We start from the raw sequence: 21361 nt of genomic DNA, 5'->3' as shown, positions 1-21361 counted from the left end.
ATTTTAAATAATAATTATTATAATATCCTATTTTTATTTTAATAATAACAAAATATAATACATCAAATTATATTTCAAATTATTATATATATATATATATATATATATATATATATATATATATATATATATATATATATATACACACACACACACACACACACATATCTATTTACAATGAATTGTTCATGAATCGTCGAAACTGGTCGAGGTTAAATGAATGAAATGAAACAGTTCAAAAATTTTTGAGACTCAACCTAACAGACTTTGCTTATCGTGCTGAAATCATGAAAGAATAAAGCTTAAATTTGATCGGAAATTTCTGGGTCGTCACACCAACCTCGCCATTCCAAATATCCAGTAACCAGGCGGAGACATAAGTGTTTCTCTCCTTTTCTAATGGCGTCAGCCCTGGCTGCATTAAGCGCATATTTTCAGTAAGACAAACACCTTGAATTCCTGCCACAAATATGAAGATGTAATGCAAGAACAGACTATAGTCGATTTCTTTCCTTTTTTATGAACGGGTAATGTTTGTTTAAAGTCACCACCGAGAATCATAGATTTACCTCTGAATGGCGAGTTTTTGTTACCAAGAATGTCTCGCAGACTGCGATCAAGAGCTTCGAAGCATCACTTATTATTCATCGGTGCCTCGTCCCACACAATAAGATCTGTGCTTTCAAGTAGTTTCGCCATTTGTGTGTTTTTGTTTATATTGCACATCGACTCATCAGTAAGGTCAATAGGGAGTTTGAATCGAGAGTGAGCAGTTCTGCCCAAAGGCAGTAACAAAGATGCGATTTCGGATGATGCCACAGCAAGAACAATCTTTCCCTTGGCCCTTAGACACATGATTATGGCCTTCCATAAGAATGTCTTACCGGTGCCACCATGACCATAAATGAACACAAGATCTAACCTATTGTTCGAGGAAGAATCACGTATCAGTTCGTAGATTCTTCTCTGCTTCACATTCATCCTAGATTCTAGATGGCTCAGCTCCTCATTAAGCGATTCACGATTGTAGTTTCTCTCCTCCATGATCAAACGGTTTGCAAGATCTAGTAGAAGGTCATCTGGCAGAGATGGCAATGCGAAGTCACTGAGTGTCTTTCCACACTGGTTTAGGAGGATTTCAACCTCATAAAGAACATAATTATGAAGGTCATCTCTGTTTATGTGCAGCTTCACCATCTTCAGAGAGGCCGCTGCTCGCAAAGGTATGTCGTCAGACATCATTTCCCAGTGCTTTTCCCAAAGAGCAAGTGGATTTGAGACTTCAGAATACACTAGGATGTGTGCAAAAAGCAACCACAACTGAGAAGCAGTGGTGGATGCCGATGCTTCCTCCAGTGCTATAGTCCATTCTTTATCATCATGAAGAAGCCCAACAACCTTGCAAGTAGAACGATATGTCTGGTATTCAAATTGGTTCACGGTTCTATTATCTACAAAGCTTGTGCACCCCTTTTGATGACATCCTTCCAATCGAAGACTTGTTAATATTCGCCCTACGTTTCCAGCTTTTCTGTGCTTGATACCAAACAAATTCAGATGGGAAATCCAAATATGTCAGGTGCCTGCCAGCCGAAGAAGAGGCGTTATAACATAGCCACTCAGTCAAAGTAGTTATCTTCTTTTATGTGTTTTCGACTATTTCTTGAAGCGATTGCTTACCACGGAACTTCATAAGCTGCATATTCTCTAAATGGACAGACATGATCTGAACTGCCGGTTCACGATGATGAATTGGGAAGTTAAAAATATGCCAGCAAGCCTCCTGTGGGCAAATGAACCGGGCATCTATAAAATTCTGAACTTCATCTACTGGTTGAGAGACTTGTGGCCTCGCACGGCTGTTACTACCAACTGGTTTGGATATGCGAGCAGCAATGCGGTCGGTACCCTTCAAAATGTACTTGAACAGGTATTTGATCAGGGTTGTTGATCCACAGCACTCAACATTTATATGAGTTTGGAAAGTCATACAAAGTAGTCTGTTGTAAGGAACTACATAGCTGTTATCGAGATTGACCCCGGAACGCGTTGTATACACACCAGTATTACGCCTTCAGTAGTGTGCATGGCCATCTGCATCAAAGAAGGTTTTGTCGTTGTATTTTTTTGGGAAATTTTTTGTGCAAGTGGGCCCTTCCATGCACGGTGCACGTAAGTTGGGAATGCCACAGGGCCCATGTATCATAGTCGCGGAGACCACCGTGTAACCAGCGAGGTCAGTTCTAGGGTCAGGAAGTCCAGCAGATATGTAATCATCTATTCTTTCGCTTATAGGTGATGAGGCTGAGGAATACAACCACAACAATGTGTGGCAATGGGCCAACCCTCTTTTCTGGAACTCAATGGTATACAGAACTGCAAAAATTTCTAAAAAAATTATGTTGGTATCGATAAAAAAAGATATAAACAGCAGAGTAAACTTAATACAAAAGTAAGGGGAAATCATGTTGTAGAATTACCTCCTCTAAAATCACCCAGCGGTTTCCCGTCTTTTAAAAAAGCAACAAATTGTTTGACTTTGAAGCAGATGTAACGACCCGGATTTTTTCGATCATTTTATACCTATGAGATTAATATTTACATAAATTAAACCTTAACCACATGATAAGCAATCCAAATTGTTGAGACTTGTGTTTTTGAAAAAGAGTTTTACACAACGTTTGACCGTCCAATTTGACCGATGATATCACGAACTATATAACATACGATAATTATACGTTTGTGTATATATATGTATTTATATAAATTTAACATGATTTAAGGATGGTTTAACATCTCATTGTGTACTAATGACAATGAGTTATAACTATATTTTGAAACTACTAACTTAAGTTTTCAAAACAATAACTATACGTAACGTTCTTTGACTTAAAACTTATAATGTTTATACATGTATCGTATAGATATGTATTTAATCACTTTTAAAGGGCTTTTATACATAAAATAATATAAGTATATTTACAAAAGATAGCTATATTTGAATCCTCGTTCCGTTTCCTCAAGATTTCTATACGTATATCTAGGGTATATGTACCCGTATCATACCCAGATTCTATACGTATTTACTATTGGTATATACACATCAAATCAATATCCTAATCAACATTATTACTGCCCTAGATATGAGGTAACTAGGATTTGTCAAGTAGCATGAATTATTAGTAAGAAAACAAAATTAGGAATCCTTTTCTTTCTTTATAAACTAAAAACGTTTTTATGAATGAACACCATTTCTTCACTCCATTTTCTCATACCTACACCCTCATTTCTCTCTCAAAATACTCCTAACTTCATACTTGATCATCTCCAAGCATTTTTCCCATCATTTAGCTTCAATTACAAGCCCTAAACACCATAAGAAAACTCTTTCAAGAACATATCAAAATAACCACCCATTTGAAGAAGTATACTTCCAACCTTTTGATCTAACTCCACCACTCTTTGATTCCAAGATTTTTTTTTATCTCTTACAGTAACTTTGTCCAAGTAACTTGAGGTAGTAACCTTGTTCATAATTTTATTCGATTCATATTTATATAGCTATCTTATTTTATGTTGTAAAATTTTAACAACAAGAACATAGTTTGAATGATTTCAAACTTGTTTGCAAACTAAATAGATCCTTCGAACTTAACTTTTAAAACACTTCAAGACCTGTAATATATCATAATGATATGCTAACTTAACAAGATATAACTTGGTTTTACAAAAAACATCTTAAAAACTGAATCTACATCGTCGGAGTGCAACCGGGGGCTGTTTTAGGTTGGATAATTAAAAACTATCTTGAACTTTGAATTGGAAGTTCATGTTTTGGAAAAATGATATTTCTTATGAATATATTAACACATAAAAATTTCATGGTTTAACTCAAAGTGTAAGTATTTTTAGAAAAATGATCATTAAATGTTGTTTATATGATGGAAAATGATCACTTTCATAAGTTTCATCAAAGTTTGACCTATAACCTGTGATTTCGAATACAAACTAAGGTATTTTCAGTTCATATTCTTAAAATTTGACTCGATCCAAGGAAGTGGTAAGTTGAACCAACAAAAACGGAGTTGTAATGAAGAAACTACGACTAAAACAAGATTGGGTATCCGAAGCTAGTTTAGCTACGAAAATATTTGAAGAAAAAGTAAATTAATCATATCTTTTCTAATTAATATAATATTTTATATATATAATTACTTATGATTTGATTTTATATATTTCAGGACCACCCGTAAACAACACGAGAGATTAATCATAAGACCTCATGATTGTACGCAACACGTCATTTGACAACACGGTACTTTATGTACGCAACACGTCATTTGACAACATGGTACCATGGGTCGAGATTAATTCTGATCAATACGAATACGATGGGGTCTTTATTTATTTTATTGAGCAACTAATTGTGGACCACTAACATCGGACTGCTAACTACGGACTAAGAAAACATTAAAAGTATTATAAGTATATATATATATATATATATATATATATATATATATATATATATATATATATATATATATATATATATATATATATATATATATATATATATATATATATATATATAATGATTACTTGAAAAGAAAATATGTTGATATATTATATATATGGTTAGGTTCGTGATATCTATCGAAGACCAAGTCGTGTTAAATACCTTCAAGGCAAAAGTGAGTTTCATTTGCTCCCTTTTTAATTGCGTTTGCAATATATATATTTTTGGGTTGAGAATACATGCGCTGCTTTTATAAATGTTTATGAAATAGACACAAGTACTTAAAAATACATTCTACGTTGAGTTGTACCACTGGCATACTTCCCTGTAGCTTGGTAACTACTATTTACATGGGTATTGTAAACGCGAATCCTGTTGATAGATCTATCGGGCCTGACAACCCCAACCGGACTGGACGACCAGTATTCAACGGTTGCACATTACTTTGTTTTGTAGGCTACACTTGGTACAGTGTAGTGAGATTTCATAATAAAGGGAATATGCAACGTTGATTAATAGTTAAGTATGGTTACCAAGTGCTCAACCACTTAGAATGCTTTACATACACTTGCGAGTGTATTATGTTTATAAATATGAAATCTTGTGGTCTATTAATATATTGAAATGATTATTAGGATAAACCTATGAACTCACCAACCTTTTGGTTGACACTTTTAAACATGTTTATTCTCAGGTACGAACTAAGTCTTTCGCTGTGCATTTGCTCATTTTAAAGATATTACTTGGAGTCCTTCATGGCATATTTTGGACAGCACCTCGCAATGGGACCAGATGTTGATGACTTCGTCCAGGTGGATAAGGACGGGTCTTCACAGCAGAATACTCTCGCGACAATATCAGTACGGTCTGATGCAGTAAGCAGAGGAAAAGGCTGCAGATATCGAGCTATTTATGGCCACCTAACGTTGCAAGTAAAAGTGATAAAGAACTGTGGATTCCCAAAAACACGACAAATCGCCAGGGCATCAAGATAGTGGCTGTACATATAACGGGAACCACCGGTGAAAGAAGCTGGGAGGATAGTTCTACTGCCCACGTCTGAACCGGTCTGATCACCCCTGTTAATGGCGTCGTACAAACCCGAGAGGTAATCTTTCCTGATGTCTTTCTGTTTCTTCCTAATGTAATCCATCCGATCTAATTTAATACTGCAATACACCGTGACAACGTACTGCTGAAAGAGTCGCCCGAGCCTCATCATGAGACTGTAAGAATTTAGCCTATCATGAAGTTGGAAGCAATAGAACATATTCATTGTCATTTTTCTAACCCGGCTACCAGTGGAACCTGGAGCATCAACCAACTTTAAATCAGGATGGAAGCCTGTTTTGCCAAAAAAGAACATCAATGGGAATTGTAGCGACATATACGACGGATGAAGTTTGTTAACTCGCTTTGGGTACTCAGACCTTGGGTGGATTATTACATCGTAATTCGAAAGTGCCTGCGGACCAGTATCAAAGACAATAGCCCCTATTGCATCAGAAGTAGGAAGGCTATGTTGTTTTAATCCGGTGACACTGAACAACTGAATGTTGAAAGTTGGTATCTCAGCAGCATTACATTTATCTCTGGCTATCCGGAACAGCCTTACAAGTTCATTATGCGAATCGAGCAACATAATAAGTCTGCGAACAATATCTTTACAGATGAGATCTGAATTCCCGCCACCAAAATGGGACATTCTATTTTCAACTTCACTGTTCGTATCGTAGATGTAAAGCTGCAGGAATTGTGGACGTGTTCCCGGTTGAGGGCATAGGGAACCAATCCAGTGGTAAATCTGCCCCGAAACTTTGAAAACATACGGAGACCGGCCGTCATTTATGGTCTCATCAATGCTCGTGCCAAAAGAGGTCATACTAAACATCTGATTGTAAGCACGGATGTTATCCATGAAACCACGCATTTCTAAAAGCTCCTTCAAAGCGCCCGGAGGTTCTTCATAAGCCGGTAACCGGACACCCCCATTTTCACAGCAACAGTGATAGTGGACTATTTTATCCTTAAAGGTTTTTTTTATACATTCGTCATGCTAAAATAGCACTCCACAATGGCTACAGACGTATGTGCAATCACCGCAGTCACGATACAGAGGAGAGAAGGCTGAAAAAAGTGAAAAAACAATTGAGGCAACAAATACAACGATCGCAATACGGCTTTAAAGATACCAAAAAAGGTAGAAACAACAGGGTAAGAATAGCAAAGATACAACAATGTTGGCAAAGTGTGCATAAAAGTACTTGTTAGAGAACTTCTAGAGATATACAAAAAAATACCAATGAATACATTTAGGAACATACAACACCTGAAGAATCAAAAGCTACAGACAAACTATATATGGGTGTAACTCCATGCTGAAGTAATGGAGTAGTTAACTGTAGGGTCTGCCCAGAATCAACGACGCCTGGTAAAAAAGGAAAATTACAACATTACAAATAATACCTAAAAACATGCAACAGTCACAGCAAAAAGAGAACCCAAATTTATAACACTCCCAAACATACCTAAAGTAGTATTATAAGTTGCCGATGACGATGCTTCCAAATTACACCTACGCAGGAATGCCCGCCTTTTCATTTGGTGTACGGAGACTACATCATCGGGTGCATCTGTTTTGTCATCCTTTTTTTTCTTTTTCGCACAGCTCTCACCATTATAATCAGCAACACAATTATGAAGACAAAAAAAAATTAACAGCACTATAGAGATGAAGCATTGCATCAACGAATGGTAGCACATACTATCGAAGGAACAACATAGACCAAGGTAACAACATATTTAATAACAAAAAAACCAAAGAAATTACCTGGAACGATGATCTGCAAATGCACGAGCCTGAATTTAAGACAATCATTTTTAAAGATGTTAATATGAATTAATAATCCCTATAAATAACAAATTTATGCTAACTATTTCCACCAATATGTACATAATATGTTGTTTGCAAACTAAAGTGCAGGAAGGGCTAAATACAATTTTATATTAACTAAGTAACAAATTTATGTTAACTATTCATACTAATTTGCACATAATGGTGCTATTTTTAACTGATGTTGTTCAGGATTTCTGCAATGGAAGTTAAAAAAACACAAACATGCTGACCAAAAACAGGTTAGGATTTCTGCAATGGAAGTTAAAAAAACACAAACATGATCACCAAAAAAAGGATCAATAGGAGTTAAGTACAACAAACTATTTCACACACCATAATATAATGGTGCTATTTTTAATTGATATTGTTCAGGATTTCTGCAATAGAAGTTAAAAAACACAAACATGCTGACCAAAAACAGGTTACGATTTTTGCAATGGAAGTTAAAAAAACACAAGCATGATCACCAAAAAAAGGATCAATGGGAGTTAAGCACAACAAACTATTTCACACACCATAATTCTAAAGGTTCAAAAAAATTAACATAAGCATAGCAAGTTGAAGAGGTTGTAAGTCATGTGATGGAAGTTAAAAAAAACATAAATGAAAGGACCCGTTCATATACATTATAAATGATTCACAATAGTTGATTACATCGCGAGGTATTTGACCTCTAAATGATACATTTTACAAACATTGCATTCGTTTTTTAAAAAGATAAACTTTCATTTCAACGAAAGTTGATAGACATGCATACTATCTCATAATATATATTCAAACTATGAATGACTTATTATCAATCTTGATGAACTCAACGACTGGAATGTAATGTCTTTTGAAATATGCCATGAATGACTCCAAGTAATATCTTTAAAATGAGCAAATGCACAGCGGAAGATTTCTTTAATACCTGAGAATAAACATGCTTTAGATTGTCAACCAAAAGGTTGGTGAGTTCATTAGTTTATCATAAACAATTATTTTCAATAATATAATAGACCACAAGATACTCATATTTAGAAAAACAATGTATGCAGGTCTACTCCTACTATAAAATCATTCATATGAAAAACACCGAAACCTTTCAAAACAACTCACCAATGGTAGCTAGTGCGTAGTGCAATGTAAAATCATCTCACTGTGGTAGTTAATACAATATAATTTTACAACGGTAGCTAATGCGTAGTGCAATGCAAAATCATCTCACCGAGGGTAGCTAGTGCGTAGTGCAATGCAAAATCATCTCACCATTACTAACTACTAAATCGAACAATTTCGGTAGCTAGTGCGTAGTGCAATACAAAATCATCTCACCGATGGTCGATAATACAATCTTTATAGAAATCGAACCTCTGAATCCAAATAATTCTATCATAGAATGTAGTTTGGAATACTTGTGTCTATTTTGTCAATCATTTATAAAAGCAGTTCATGTATTCTCAGTTCAAAAAATATATCTCAAAAACATTTAATAAAGTATGTATTCTCAGTCCCAAAAATGTAAGGAGAAAAAGGGAATCAAATGAACTCACAATATTATATTTCGTAGTAATTAAGCATATGATGGCATTGAACAAGTGCAAGGTTGGCCTCGGATTCACGAACCTAAATTAAGTATATATATTAATATGTTGGTCAATATTTGTTTAACAATTTAAGTCAAGTCGTAGTGTATCACAATCCTAATGCTCGAGACTAAATATGCAAAAGTCAACAAAAGTCATCTTGACCAAAATGACTTCCAAAATTTATACGTGATTATTATATAGTTTAAATATAGTCAAATAATATAATTCATTTATTAATAAATGAAATTTTATATTAAAATTTATATAATAAAAATATACTTTTATATATCTTAAGTAGTAAAATTTATAAAGTTCATTTAATATCATAAAAATAATATGATAGGTATTATTAATGTAGTTATATTACACGTAGTAAAATATCTTTGTATCACATATTTATTTGATAAAATAATATTGATAATAACAATAGTAAGTAAAAGTTGTATTATTTTGTAATAACATTTATTATCATTCTACTAATAAAAATAACAGTATTTATATTTACTAAAAATAATATTATGATAAAATGATAATAATAATGATATTTTATAATAATAATGATATTTCTATTATAAATAATAATTTTAGTAAAAATGATAGTTTTAATATTTATAATACTTTTAATAATAAGAATAGTGATAAAAATAATGAAAGTGATATTTTTATCTAAATCAGTATCTTACAATAATTTTATTTCATCATGCTACTTATACTCATTATTTCCTAATCAATTTGTTAATAGCTTTTAGTCATCTTTTACATCGCGTTCATAATAATGATAATAATAGTAATCATAATAATTAGATGTTACTAATATTAGTTTTAATTATAATAATACTAATAATATATTTTATGATGATAATACTAATAACTATTTTAATGATAATAATAATAATATTAATAATACTAATTACAATCTTAACGAAAATAACGATAGTAATAATAATAAAAATAACAATTTTTAATGATAATACCTTTTATTAATAATGATAATGATAATAATAATAATAATTAAATAATTATAACGACGATAATAACGACGATCGTAATAATAATCATTTTAACAACAAATATACTAAAAGTAATAATAATTCAGTTGACTATATCTTTTAATCCGTTCTTCGAAATCACACGAGTTCTAAATGAAAAGTTATTAATTTTTCATCCGCTTTCCAACGATATGCATATCATATATCTTATCCTAGTAGTATATGTGTCTAATTCAGGATTCAACATAACCTATCTAACGACAATATCAAACGTACAAGCATGCATAATCTTATATACTCGAGCACTAGTCAGGGATACACTAATAATATATAAAAGTTAAGTTATGAGTACTCACGTATCAATATTGAGATTTAATATTGCAGGAAAGTACGTAGACGCAACGGAGACGATAAACACTAGTTTGATCTCACGAGCATACCCATGATCCATACCCATAACCTCCAAAGCCATAACCCATAATTTCCTTAGATCTATCCTACTCGAAAAATTCATTTAGAAAACACGCGGGCAGAACCTCGTCGTAGTAGTTTATGTATAATACTAATAATATCGCTCCTAATAATAGTAATACTAATAATATTAATATTAGGCTTAATAATAATAATAATAATAATAATAATAATAATAATAATAATATATAATAAATATACGGAGTAATATTTTTGTGAAAAGAATCGCAGAAGAGCTCAAGCTTTATAGCCCCGTTTGGTTAATTACTGCTCCGCGACTGCGATAAAATTGAGGGGCAAGGCTCCGCGATTGCGGAGGTACTGTTTCCAGCTCACGCTTCAATTATTTGAGGCTACTGACGGTTTATATATTTATTTAATATATAATATAATTAATTTATATAATTAATTATATATTATATTATATTTATGTGCGTAGATAACCTGTAATTTTAGTTCCAAAGACTCGTACGTTGTCACATGACTATAGTCTCGGTTTCAGTTTCTCAAACTCATTCTCGTACGCTTAGAAAACTAATACTTTATGTTTCGTGTAGAGTACCTTTATACATAACAAGACTTAAATCAATGAAAAACAATCCAACTCAAAGTGTAACTTATTCATTTGAGTGTTTTGGTCGTTTGCTTCTTTAAATCGTCGTTTTGATATATGTACATATATATAAAATAGTATCAAAACGTTTATATATTAACGTTAATATTATATTTAATCATTTTGTAATATATATATATATATATATATATATATATATATATATATATATATATATATATATATATATATATATATATATATATATATATATATATATATATATATATATATTTACATACATATTCATTTAGAAATATTAATTTATATATATTAGGAATATTTATTTAATAATATAATATTTAGTTTTTCAAATACTAACTATATTTCAAAGTATAATTTAGATCTTTTACATAATAAAAATCATTATATCATATAACGTTTTCATTTTAAAACTTAAATAGATATAATTCATTTACGTACTAACGTTTTAAATATCAATCGCATCACTAAGCGAGTGTTACTATCGTGTTCTTAACTAATTTGAAAACATATATATTTAATGAACACGTTTTAAATTCACATTGCAAGTTATCTATATATGTTTAGTTCTAACAATTAACATTTCGACTTATTGTATATATCCAAATTCATTCTTTAAAAGATTTCAACTATGTAATAAAACGTTTTCAATATTATGAAAACTAATAATTGTTTTATCAAAAGACTCGAGACAATCATTGTGTCGAAAGTTAATCTCTACTAACCTTTGTCCAGTTATCGTTAATTGACCTATTTGTTCTTACTTGTAAATCACTTTACCATTTTTCCGAATATTGTTAAAATGGAAAAGATTTCTCAAATCAATGTGGACCTCTCAACAGAGCCTCATAATCATAATTCAATGTATATGATAAATTAATCATTTGATATAATCTTCTAATTCCATCGATGAACATAATGAAACAAATACGTTCATGTAAAGTATTATACGTCTAATACTTTGTTAACGTTTTCAAGTTATAACATATACACATATACATATATAATCATACTCGTTCATATAATGGTTCGTGAATCATTGTAATTTGGTCGAAAATTTCTGGGTTGTCACAGTACCTACCTGTAACGACCCGACCTTTTTCGACTAATGTTTTTACTTGTTGCTTTCACAAAACTGCATATTTGTGCGTACTGTGATAGATTATATTCTGGGATCATTAATTATGTTAATTACTTTCGTTAATGCCTTGCAACGTGCTTTTAAGTACTTAATTACTTAACGTGATCCTTGATTGAATTTACGACCGTTTGTGTCACTTAAGGATTAAAGCGAGATACGTACTTGGTACACGTTAAACTTTCGTCATAATTGGAATATTATGACTGCGTAAACGTAATTGTTAATTATTAATGGCAATTACTTGGTTTTATGGTCCCTTAATTAAGCTTAGTGTTACTAAGGCTTACTAGTCACCTTAATGGACTTTATCTTAGTGGACTTCCAAGGCCCACCCTACTTACTTGATGGGCTCACTTAATGGACTAGTTAATGGACTAATTTAGCCCATTAAGCATAAGACAAAACCCAATTAGTTAATTAGACAAGATTAAGCATGCTTGGTACCATATACTTACACTTTTTAGCCTTTTGTTCCATGCCACCCAACATGTACAACCACCACCATGTACCACCATCCAATAGCCAGTAAATGGTCCCCCTCACCCCCATGCTAACCGTCAGCCTAAGGGTCACCACTAACACTACCACTTCATTTTAAACATCTCATTCTCATTTCAAAAACAGACACACTTATTCTCTCAAATTTCTCTCTACTTTTCTCTCATCTTTTCTTGAAGAAACTTGAAGGTTTTGATTCTTTTTCTCTTCTTTTTCTTCTCAAAATCGTAGCATCATCATCATCATTGTTATTTTTGGATTTTGGTTTTTATAACTTCAATCCTCATGTTATCTTACAATCTTTGATCTCTTTTATGATAAAGAAGCAAGAACAAGAATCAAAGCTTTGTAGCTTTTGGTTCTACATGAACTTGTGACAAATTTTTAAGATTAAATTACTTTATGATCTTCTTCATGTTCAAGTATTGAATCTTTAAAGTTCATTTCATGAAGATTCAAGTTTATGACTTGATATCTTTTTATATAAAGAATCCTTACTTGAACTTGTTTATTTTTGACTTTAAATCTATCATTTATGTTTATGGATTTCGATTTGTTTAAGTGGCTTGGTCAAAGATTACTTGTTAAACTTTGATCTCATAAATCTTGTAACCAAAGTCTAACTTTGAAAGTTCAAGAACAATAAAGTTTAAGCATACTAGTTTACAACTTTCACACATGTAAGATTGATCTAAGATATATAACTTATGGTCATCTAACTCGTTAAAACAAGAATTCATTTATTTGTGTTCACTTTACTTTACAAAATTTAAGTTTCATAGCTTATGGTTGTGTAAAGTTGAAGGTCTAAGTGTTTTGACTTAGGGTTTCACCAATAACATGAGATCTAGACTTTTTAGTCTAAGATCTTTAATATCTAGTTAAGTTCTAAGCTCTCTAGCTCAAGGTCTTGATTATTTAGTTGATTCAAAGTTTATAGCTTTATAAGACTTGTATTTATGTTGAAACTAAGAAAAGTGATGCAACTTTGGTTCATCACCTTGCTCAAACTCTCACATGAGTTGTGTCTTAATTCTTAGTTTTAATTGTAGTGTGTTGATGGTAGAACCTTGGTCAAAAGTGATGCACACACATCAACGAGTTGTACACTTGAAGCTATAAGCATCAAGGATGAGAACCGTGATGAGCATCAAGCACCAAGAATCCCACTGGAGCACCTTGCTTACTGTTTTCTGGATCTGATCAATCACTTGGGCTACTGGAAAAGTTGATTTCTAGATATTTTGGTTCGAGTAGATGACTTTTTGTTTAAGACTCGTCTTAATCCGATATACAGTTTAGGATTTATAGCCTTCCGAAAGTCACTACGTCTTTGTAATGTTGTGCTGAAATTTCTGACCTACTCGCACTTAAATCGTCGCCACGGTCAAACGAAGATGAGTTTGGTTCTGAAAATTGGTCATTGGTTGGAGGACTCACATACGGAGCATGGCCACTGACTACGCATCTTTTCGATTTGTATAGAGGTCGTAGCAGCTGAACAAAGTCAGCCTTTGTTTTGATCTCTATTCTTGATTGACACCTACTTTACTCTTTTTGATTGATGATTAATGATGATGATACTTAAGACTTAATTTACGTACTTTCAGACCTTTGGGAACGATTTACTAACTTAGTAACTTTTGACTTAGGTTGAGGACCTTTCGGACCAACTACTTACTTACTTATCTCGTATCGACTTTTACTGCTTATTCAATGTGAGTTATAGCTTCCCTTTTTACTTCAACTATTTTTGGGACTGAGAATACATGCGCTTTTTATGTTTTACTTACTAGTCACGAGTACTTAAACTTTTATATGTGTGGGTTATATAACGGCATAAACTTTCCCCTTAGCTCGGTAACGTTTAGTCATTGGATTTTAAACCTGTGAACGAGAATCTTAGATATGGATCCATAGAGTTTGACATCCCCACTCGGGCAAGCATTTAACGGGTGTTTAATACTTCATTGACTTACGCACTAGCCAAGTGTACTTTTAGGGGGTGATATTTACGTTAAGTTAGTTACCAAGTGCCCACGGTTAAGCATATACTTTGCATACTGTTTTGAATACGAAATCTCGTGGCCTACATTAAATTATTGTTACAATTAAACTATAGCTCACCAACATTCGTGTTGACTTTTAAGCATGTTATTTCTCAGGTGCTTAGACGTTTGATGCTTCCGCTGTATTAGTCTCGCTGTTAGACTTGCTGTGTAGACTCCCGCTGCTTTTGTTTAGAGATGTCTCTGCATGAAACTTTTACTTTGCATTCACGAACTATGTTACTTTTGAACAATGAATTTTTAATGACCTCTGAGTCTCGTACTTATGTTATTGCTTTCTATTCGTAGAAGAACACTATTGTTTATAAAACATTTGACGTCGGTAAAGACGTTACCCCTTTTTAAGAATGCAAACTTATTTTAAAACATCATATAGTGTTTGACTTTGTAATGATCCTGTTGTCGATGATCCGTACACGTTAATTTTATACAGGGCGCTACACTACCCGTTAAAGAAATTTCGTCCCGAAATTTGATTGGAATGGTCATGGTTGACAATAAGTATGTCTTTGTGACACATATGGGCTGGAAATTAAAGTTTTATCATCATTGAGTAATATAGATAAAACAATTCGATTTCTGTGAAGAGTACAAGTGAAGTTATTACAAAAGAGTGAAATAAGTAAGTGTAGATTCGTCATATCTTTTGATGTAGATAGGATTGATTTTCCAGAGTTCAAGGGATTTGGAGAAAATTTTTGTAATAAGATTTGATTCTTCGGTAATCAAGGAAATTAGGATCCGCTTTAAATGCGTCCATCCGTTTTGATTCCTCTATCGGATATTTTACTATAAATCCACTCCCTTCGTTTGCTTATAACTTACACCTTCTATTCTTTCTCCTCAATTCATACTTTAAAGCATTAATCCATATGCTTCATCCAGTTCTGCTTCTTGATATATTCCTCACTTTCATATCTGTCATTCTTCTTTTTCATCTACTGCCAGAAGAATCTATTTACTTCTACTATACACTTGGTTTTATAGTGTTTTTAGTTCTCCAGTGTCTTTATTTTGCCATATGCATCGATATTTATGGTTTGTAATTTCTGGGTTGTTGTTGGGCTTTATATCTTTTCTTATATTTAAAGGTTCTTGTTTATGTCTTCTTTAATCATTGTCATCCACAGTTAACGCTCTCTCCTATTTGATGCGATTTATACTCCAATTTCTATGTCGGAGTTTCATTCTTTTGTTTCCTCTTCTTGCGATTAAGCACCGTATGTAATGGTCCAGAATTTGTAGGTATGGATTTCGGAATGAACATAGTTAATGTTCTAAGAAGAAAATTGTAATGGCACGATCTTGATTTGTCAAATTACCAGAATACCTCGGAAAAGACCGAATCGTCAAGAAAATATTTTCTTGATATTCTTAGAGGTTAAATAGAATACCAGAGTCGTGAAACATGGCACATGTTGACGGTATAGTCTGTGAATCATCATATTCCATTTAGAAACTCAGCATGACTTACTGTAATATAATCACATTGATCAAGTGTCATTATATTATATTAACTCATGCTTCAGTTCCCAACACTACTTAAAAAATATTCTTATTTTAAACTCGAAGGTTTCAAAATTTAGAAACTAAAATAGTTTCTTTTATGATGTCATACAGATAGCGCGAAGAGGTAAATGATTTTAGATAAAAATAATTATGGAAATATTTTCAGAAATATGGAGGATATTTATAATGAAAGATACGATGATATCTTAGAATTTCTAATATCAGAGGATGATGAAGAATATTGTCCGGAAGAGTTTAGAGTCAGAACCAAGGTATTCATTAATAACTCTAGCAGATACTGAATCATTTGGATTCTTTGAAGGAAGGTTTAGTCTTTGTGATTTGTCCACAGCCTCCTTCATAGTTTGCTCAATCCGTTTTCCAATTCCAAACCTTCTCTTTTTCTGAGCTTTGCCAACACACTACTCTTTATCATCAACTTTTTACTGTTAAGGTCGTTTATAGTTTTTGCTGCTTCATTAGCATTTCGAGAACTAGTTCACAGTTCAGGGTGTTTTTTCAGAAACTTCACATTCGAAGTATGTAAGTCTTGGAGGTAGACGTTATATGTATATATACTGTTGATGTAGACAATGCTGCGAGATTTCAAAATACTGATTGCTGATTCTCAATAATTGGCATGACAATTCTTGTTACAAGGTGCGGATGAGTCTCGATAAATATATAATGATTTCTCGAAAAGTCAAAGATCAGTGAAGTTGTTGGTAAATTTATCGCTAATGTGGTGGAACATAAACGGTTCCCCGGTAATGATGGCGAAAGGGCAACGTATATATCAAGGCTATAGTAAGGCTATTTCGACTGAAAAGTTGAAGTTGACTTGTTGGAGCCATGACAAAACTGACTACTTTGGAAAGGAATTGCAAGGTTATTTTAGCTAATAAATGCCAAAGGGTCTGACACGAATACATGTTAAACTATGACTTTAGTTTCAAGAGTCTTTCAGGTACATAACTGTGGGTAACATGTGGTTGGATCATCATCTCGATTGTTCATTATCTGAAGTGTCTTCAGGAATTTTGAAGGGTTTGAACACCGATTGTAATCATTAATATACATATGATGTTCTAACACAGTTTTGAAGTCAAAGTATAACTTTGAAAGATGTAGGAATCTAAGAGTGATGATACCGATTATATCTTGATTTGAATTCTGCAATTTCAAAATCAGAATATGTAATTGAATTTGAATGAGTATGGTTGTTTTGATTTCTATGAAAGAATGTATATTGTTGTGAAAGTAGGGAGTATAGTTGATGATTGCTGAATCAGTTTCGAAGAATGTAACATATTAATTGTGAATTTATATATCTTTCGGGTATTACCTGCCCGTTGAAAAAAAATTTCACAATTAATATTTTGTACAAAAGAATTTTATTACAGTCTTTCTGAAAATATATATGTGTATATTTTCTTCAGATGTAATCTAGATGTAATGAGTTAATATTAAACTTATTTGATTTACGGTTGAAACTAGAATTGAATAATCCCTACCAATTTAGTATTTCTTCAATGTAATTAAAATTATGAATCAATACTTTGCATGATGTTGGTGTTCGTGGAATTCTTGTGAATTTCGCAAGGTACGAATGATGTTATCTGAAAAGTTTCGAGTACATCGATGATGAAAGTGTAAAATCAACATATATGTGAATAATACACCTGATTTTTTATGAAATGGAATTCATTGAATTAAAACAGAGATTGTAGTTAACGATGGTTAAGTTGCTGACGAAAGACGTACATCATAGCATATTAGTAATATGAATTAATCGAGTAGTTAAGATTCACACATAATAGCTTAGTACGGAAAGATTTCTTATGGTTTAAAAATTTATATATATAAGATATACATATAAATCCTTCAGTGGAAATGAGTTAATACTTCATAACTCATTGATATGACATACTTGTTGTTGATTTGTAATGATGTCCACGATGATTCTTGAACTGACGGTTTTGTGATGTTATAGGTGCTGCTGATTCTGACAATGCTGGCGGCACTGACTGTGCTAGTGATGCTAACGGTACTATTGACGCTATTGATAAAACAATTCAAGCTTGTAAATCACGCATTATCCCAGTCAGGGTTTTTACTCTATCTTCTATCCACTCATCTGATTTACGGTTAAAGCTATAGATAATCTCTAAACTTTAGAAATTACATAATCGTCGCAGAATATTTCTCCAATGAAGTTATGAATCAATACTTCATCGATTATTGTTGTTGTTGGTATTCCTTGGTATCTATAGAGCGTATGAAATTGGTGCTCGTGGAACAGATTGTAAAGTTGAGGTTTACGACGCGGTTGTGGGTGGGGTGATAATGGTACTGTTGGCGTTGATGATGGTGGTACTGGTTATGCTGCTGGTGCTGCTGCTGGTGTTTGTAACCTTTGCACCATATTCTCCAAAGCCACTACCCGAGCGCGAAGCTCGTTGACTTCTTCTATTACACTGAGGTGATTATCGGTTCGGACGAGCGAATTAATAAGATCTAGAATTTGGTACAGTATATAATCGTGACGAGATACTCAGGAAATGAGAGAGAAAATGGTGTTTTGAACAGGTTCGCCGGTAAGTGCTTCAGGTTCTTCACCAAGAGGGCAATGTGGTGGATGGAAGGGATCGCCTTCTTTTTGTCTCCAATGATTAAGGAGGCTACGAACCCATCCCAAATTCATCCAGAATAGATGATGGCTGATTGGTTGGTCCATTCCAGTCACACTGCTTTTGGAGCTTGAGAGGGATTCCATTTCGGAATCCGAGGGACTTGAACTAATGACGAATTCCATTTCGTACGATTGAAAAGGAATTTTCGATATGAAATGATTTTCTGGCTATCGGGTGGTATTTTAATTACATAGAATATCTATATATATAGAGCAAAAGATTTCGTAGATTACGGAGGAATTTACGGAATATGTCGGGAAAAGTTTACATTAATAGATATGTTAAGATATGAATTAGCAGATATGCTAAGATATGAATTTTGTCTATATACTATTCATGAAATCAATGCAGTAAGACGTGCCTAGACAAAGAATGATAAATTTGTAATTTCCGACAAGAAATGATAAGAATAACTTTTGACATGCAGACACGGTCGAAGTCCAGACTCACTAATGCATCCTAACGACTATCAGTTAGACACACTAATGCATGCCTGGTTCGCTAAGACCACCGCTCTGATACCAACTGAAAGGATCTGTTCATATACATTATAAACGATTCACAATAGTTGATTACATCGCGAGATATTTGACCTCTAAATGATACATTTTACAAACATTGCATTCGTTTTTTAAAAGATAAACTTTCATTTCAATGAAAGTTGACAGACATGCAAACATCTCATAATATATATTCAAACTATGAATGACTTATTATCAATCTTGATGAACTCAACGACTCGAATGCAACATCTTTTGAAATATGCCATGAATGACTTCAAGTAATATCTTTAAAATGAGCAAATGCACAGCGGAAGATTTCTTTAATACCTGAGAATAAATATGCTTTAAAGTGTCAACCAAAAGGTTGGTGAGTTCATTAGTTTATCATAAACAATTATTTTCAATAATATAATAGACCACAAGATACTCATATTTAGAAAAACAATCTGTGCAGGTCTACTCCTGCTATAAAATCATTCATATGAAGAACACCGGAAGCTTTCAAAACAACTCACCAATGGTAGCTAGTGCGTAGTGCAATGCAAAATCATCTCACCGTGGTAGTTAATACAATATAATTTTACAATGGTAGCTAATGCGTAGTGCAATGCAAAATCATCTAACCGAGGGTAGCTAAAACGGTAGCTAGTGCGTAGTGCAATGCAAAATCATCTCACCGTTACTAACTACTAAATCGAACCATTTCGGTAGCTAGTGCGTAGTGCAATGCAAAATCATCTCACCGATGGTCGATAATACAATCTTTATAGAAATTGAACCTCTGAATCCAAATAATTCTATCATAGAATGTAGTTTTATATACATGTGTCTATTTCGTCAATCATTTATAAAAGCAGTTCATGTATTCTCAGTTAAAAAAATATATCTCAAAAACATTTAATAAAGCATTTATAAAAACAGCGCATGTATTCTCAGTCCCAAAAATGTAAGGAGAAAAAGGGAATCAAATGAACTCACAATATTGTATTTCGTAGTAATTAAGCATATGATGGCATTGAACAAGTGCAAGGTTGGCCTCAGATTCACGAACCTAAATTAAGTATATATATTTATATGTTGGTCAATATTGGTTTAACAATTTAAGTCAAGTCGTAGTGTATCACAATCCTAATGCTCGAGACTAAATATGCAAAAGTCAACAAAAGTCATCTTGACCAAAATGACTTCCAAAATTTATACGTGATTATTATATAGTTTAAATATAGTCAAATAATATAATTCCTTTATTAATAAATGAAATTTTATATTAAAATTTATATAATAAAAATATACTTTTATATATCTTAAGTAGTAAAATTTATAAAGTTCATTTAATATCATAAAAATAATATGATAGGTATTATTAATGTAGTTATATTACACGTAGTAAAATATCTTTGTATCACATATTTATTTGATAAAATAATATTGATAATAACAATAGTAAGTAAAAGTTGTATTATTTTGTAATAACATTTATTATCATTCTACTAATAAAAATAATAGTATTTATATTTACTAAAAATAATATTATGATAAAATGATAATAATAATGATATTTTATAATAACAATGATATTTCTATTACAAATAATAATTTTAGTAAAAATGTTAGTTTTAATATTTATAAAACTTTTAATATTAATAATAGTGATAAAAATAATGAAAGTGATATTTTTACCTAAATCAGTATCTAACAATAATTTTATTTCATCATGCTACTTATACTCATTATTTCCTAATCAATTTGTTAATAGCTTTTAGTCGTCTTTTACATCGCGTTCATACTAATGATAATAATAGTAATCATAATAATTAGATGTTACTAATATTAGTTTTAATTACAATAATACTAATAATATATTTTATGATGATAATACTAATAACTATTTTAATGATAATAATAATAAT

At 32.2% G+C, this 21361-nt stretch overlaps 1 protein-coding gene across 1 annotated transcript; it reads right to left on the bottom strand.

Annotated features, from left to right (window-relative positions):
- Positions 1–633: 633 nt before the first annotated feature.
- On the bottom strand, positions 634–2199 carry LOC139868394 (uncharacterized). Its single transcript, XM_071856728.1, has 4 exons — positions 2062–2199; positions 1722–1909; positions 1469–1583; positions 634–1419 (listed from the first exon to the last, which is right to left on the bottom strand). The coding sequence occupies exons 1-4, from the start codon at positions 2197–2199 to the stop codon at positions 634–636; spliced, it is 1227 nt and encodes a 408-aa protein (XP_071712829.1).
- Between the last annotated feature and the right edge of the window lie 19162 nt (positions 2200–21361).

This window comes from Rutidosis leptorrhynchoides, chromosome 9 (genome assembly GCF_046630445.1).
Source record: "Rutidosis leptorrhynchoides isolate AG116_Rl617_1_P2 chromosome 9, CSIRO_AGI_Rlap_v1, whole genome shotgun sequence".
NCBI classification, from domain to species: Eukaryota; Viridiplantae; Streptophyta; class Magnoliopsida; order Asterales; family Asteraceae; genus Rutidosis; species Rutidosis leptorrhynchoides.
This window is presented reverse-complemented; position numbering and strand designations above follow the sequence as displayed.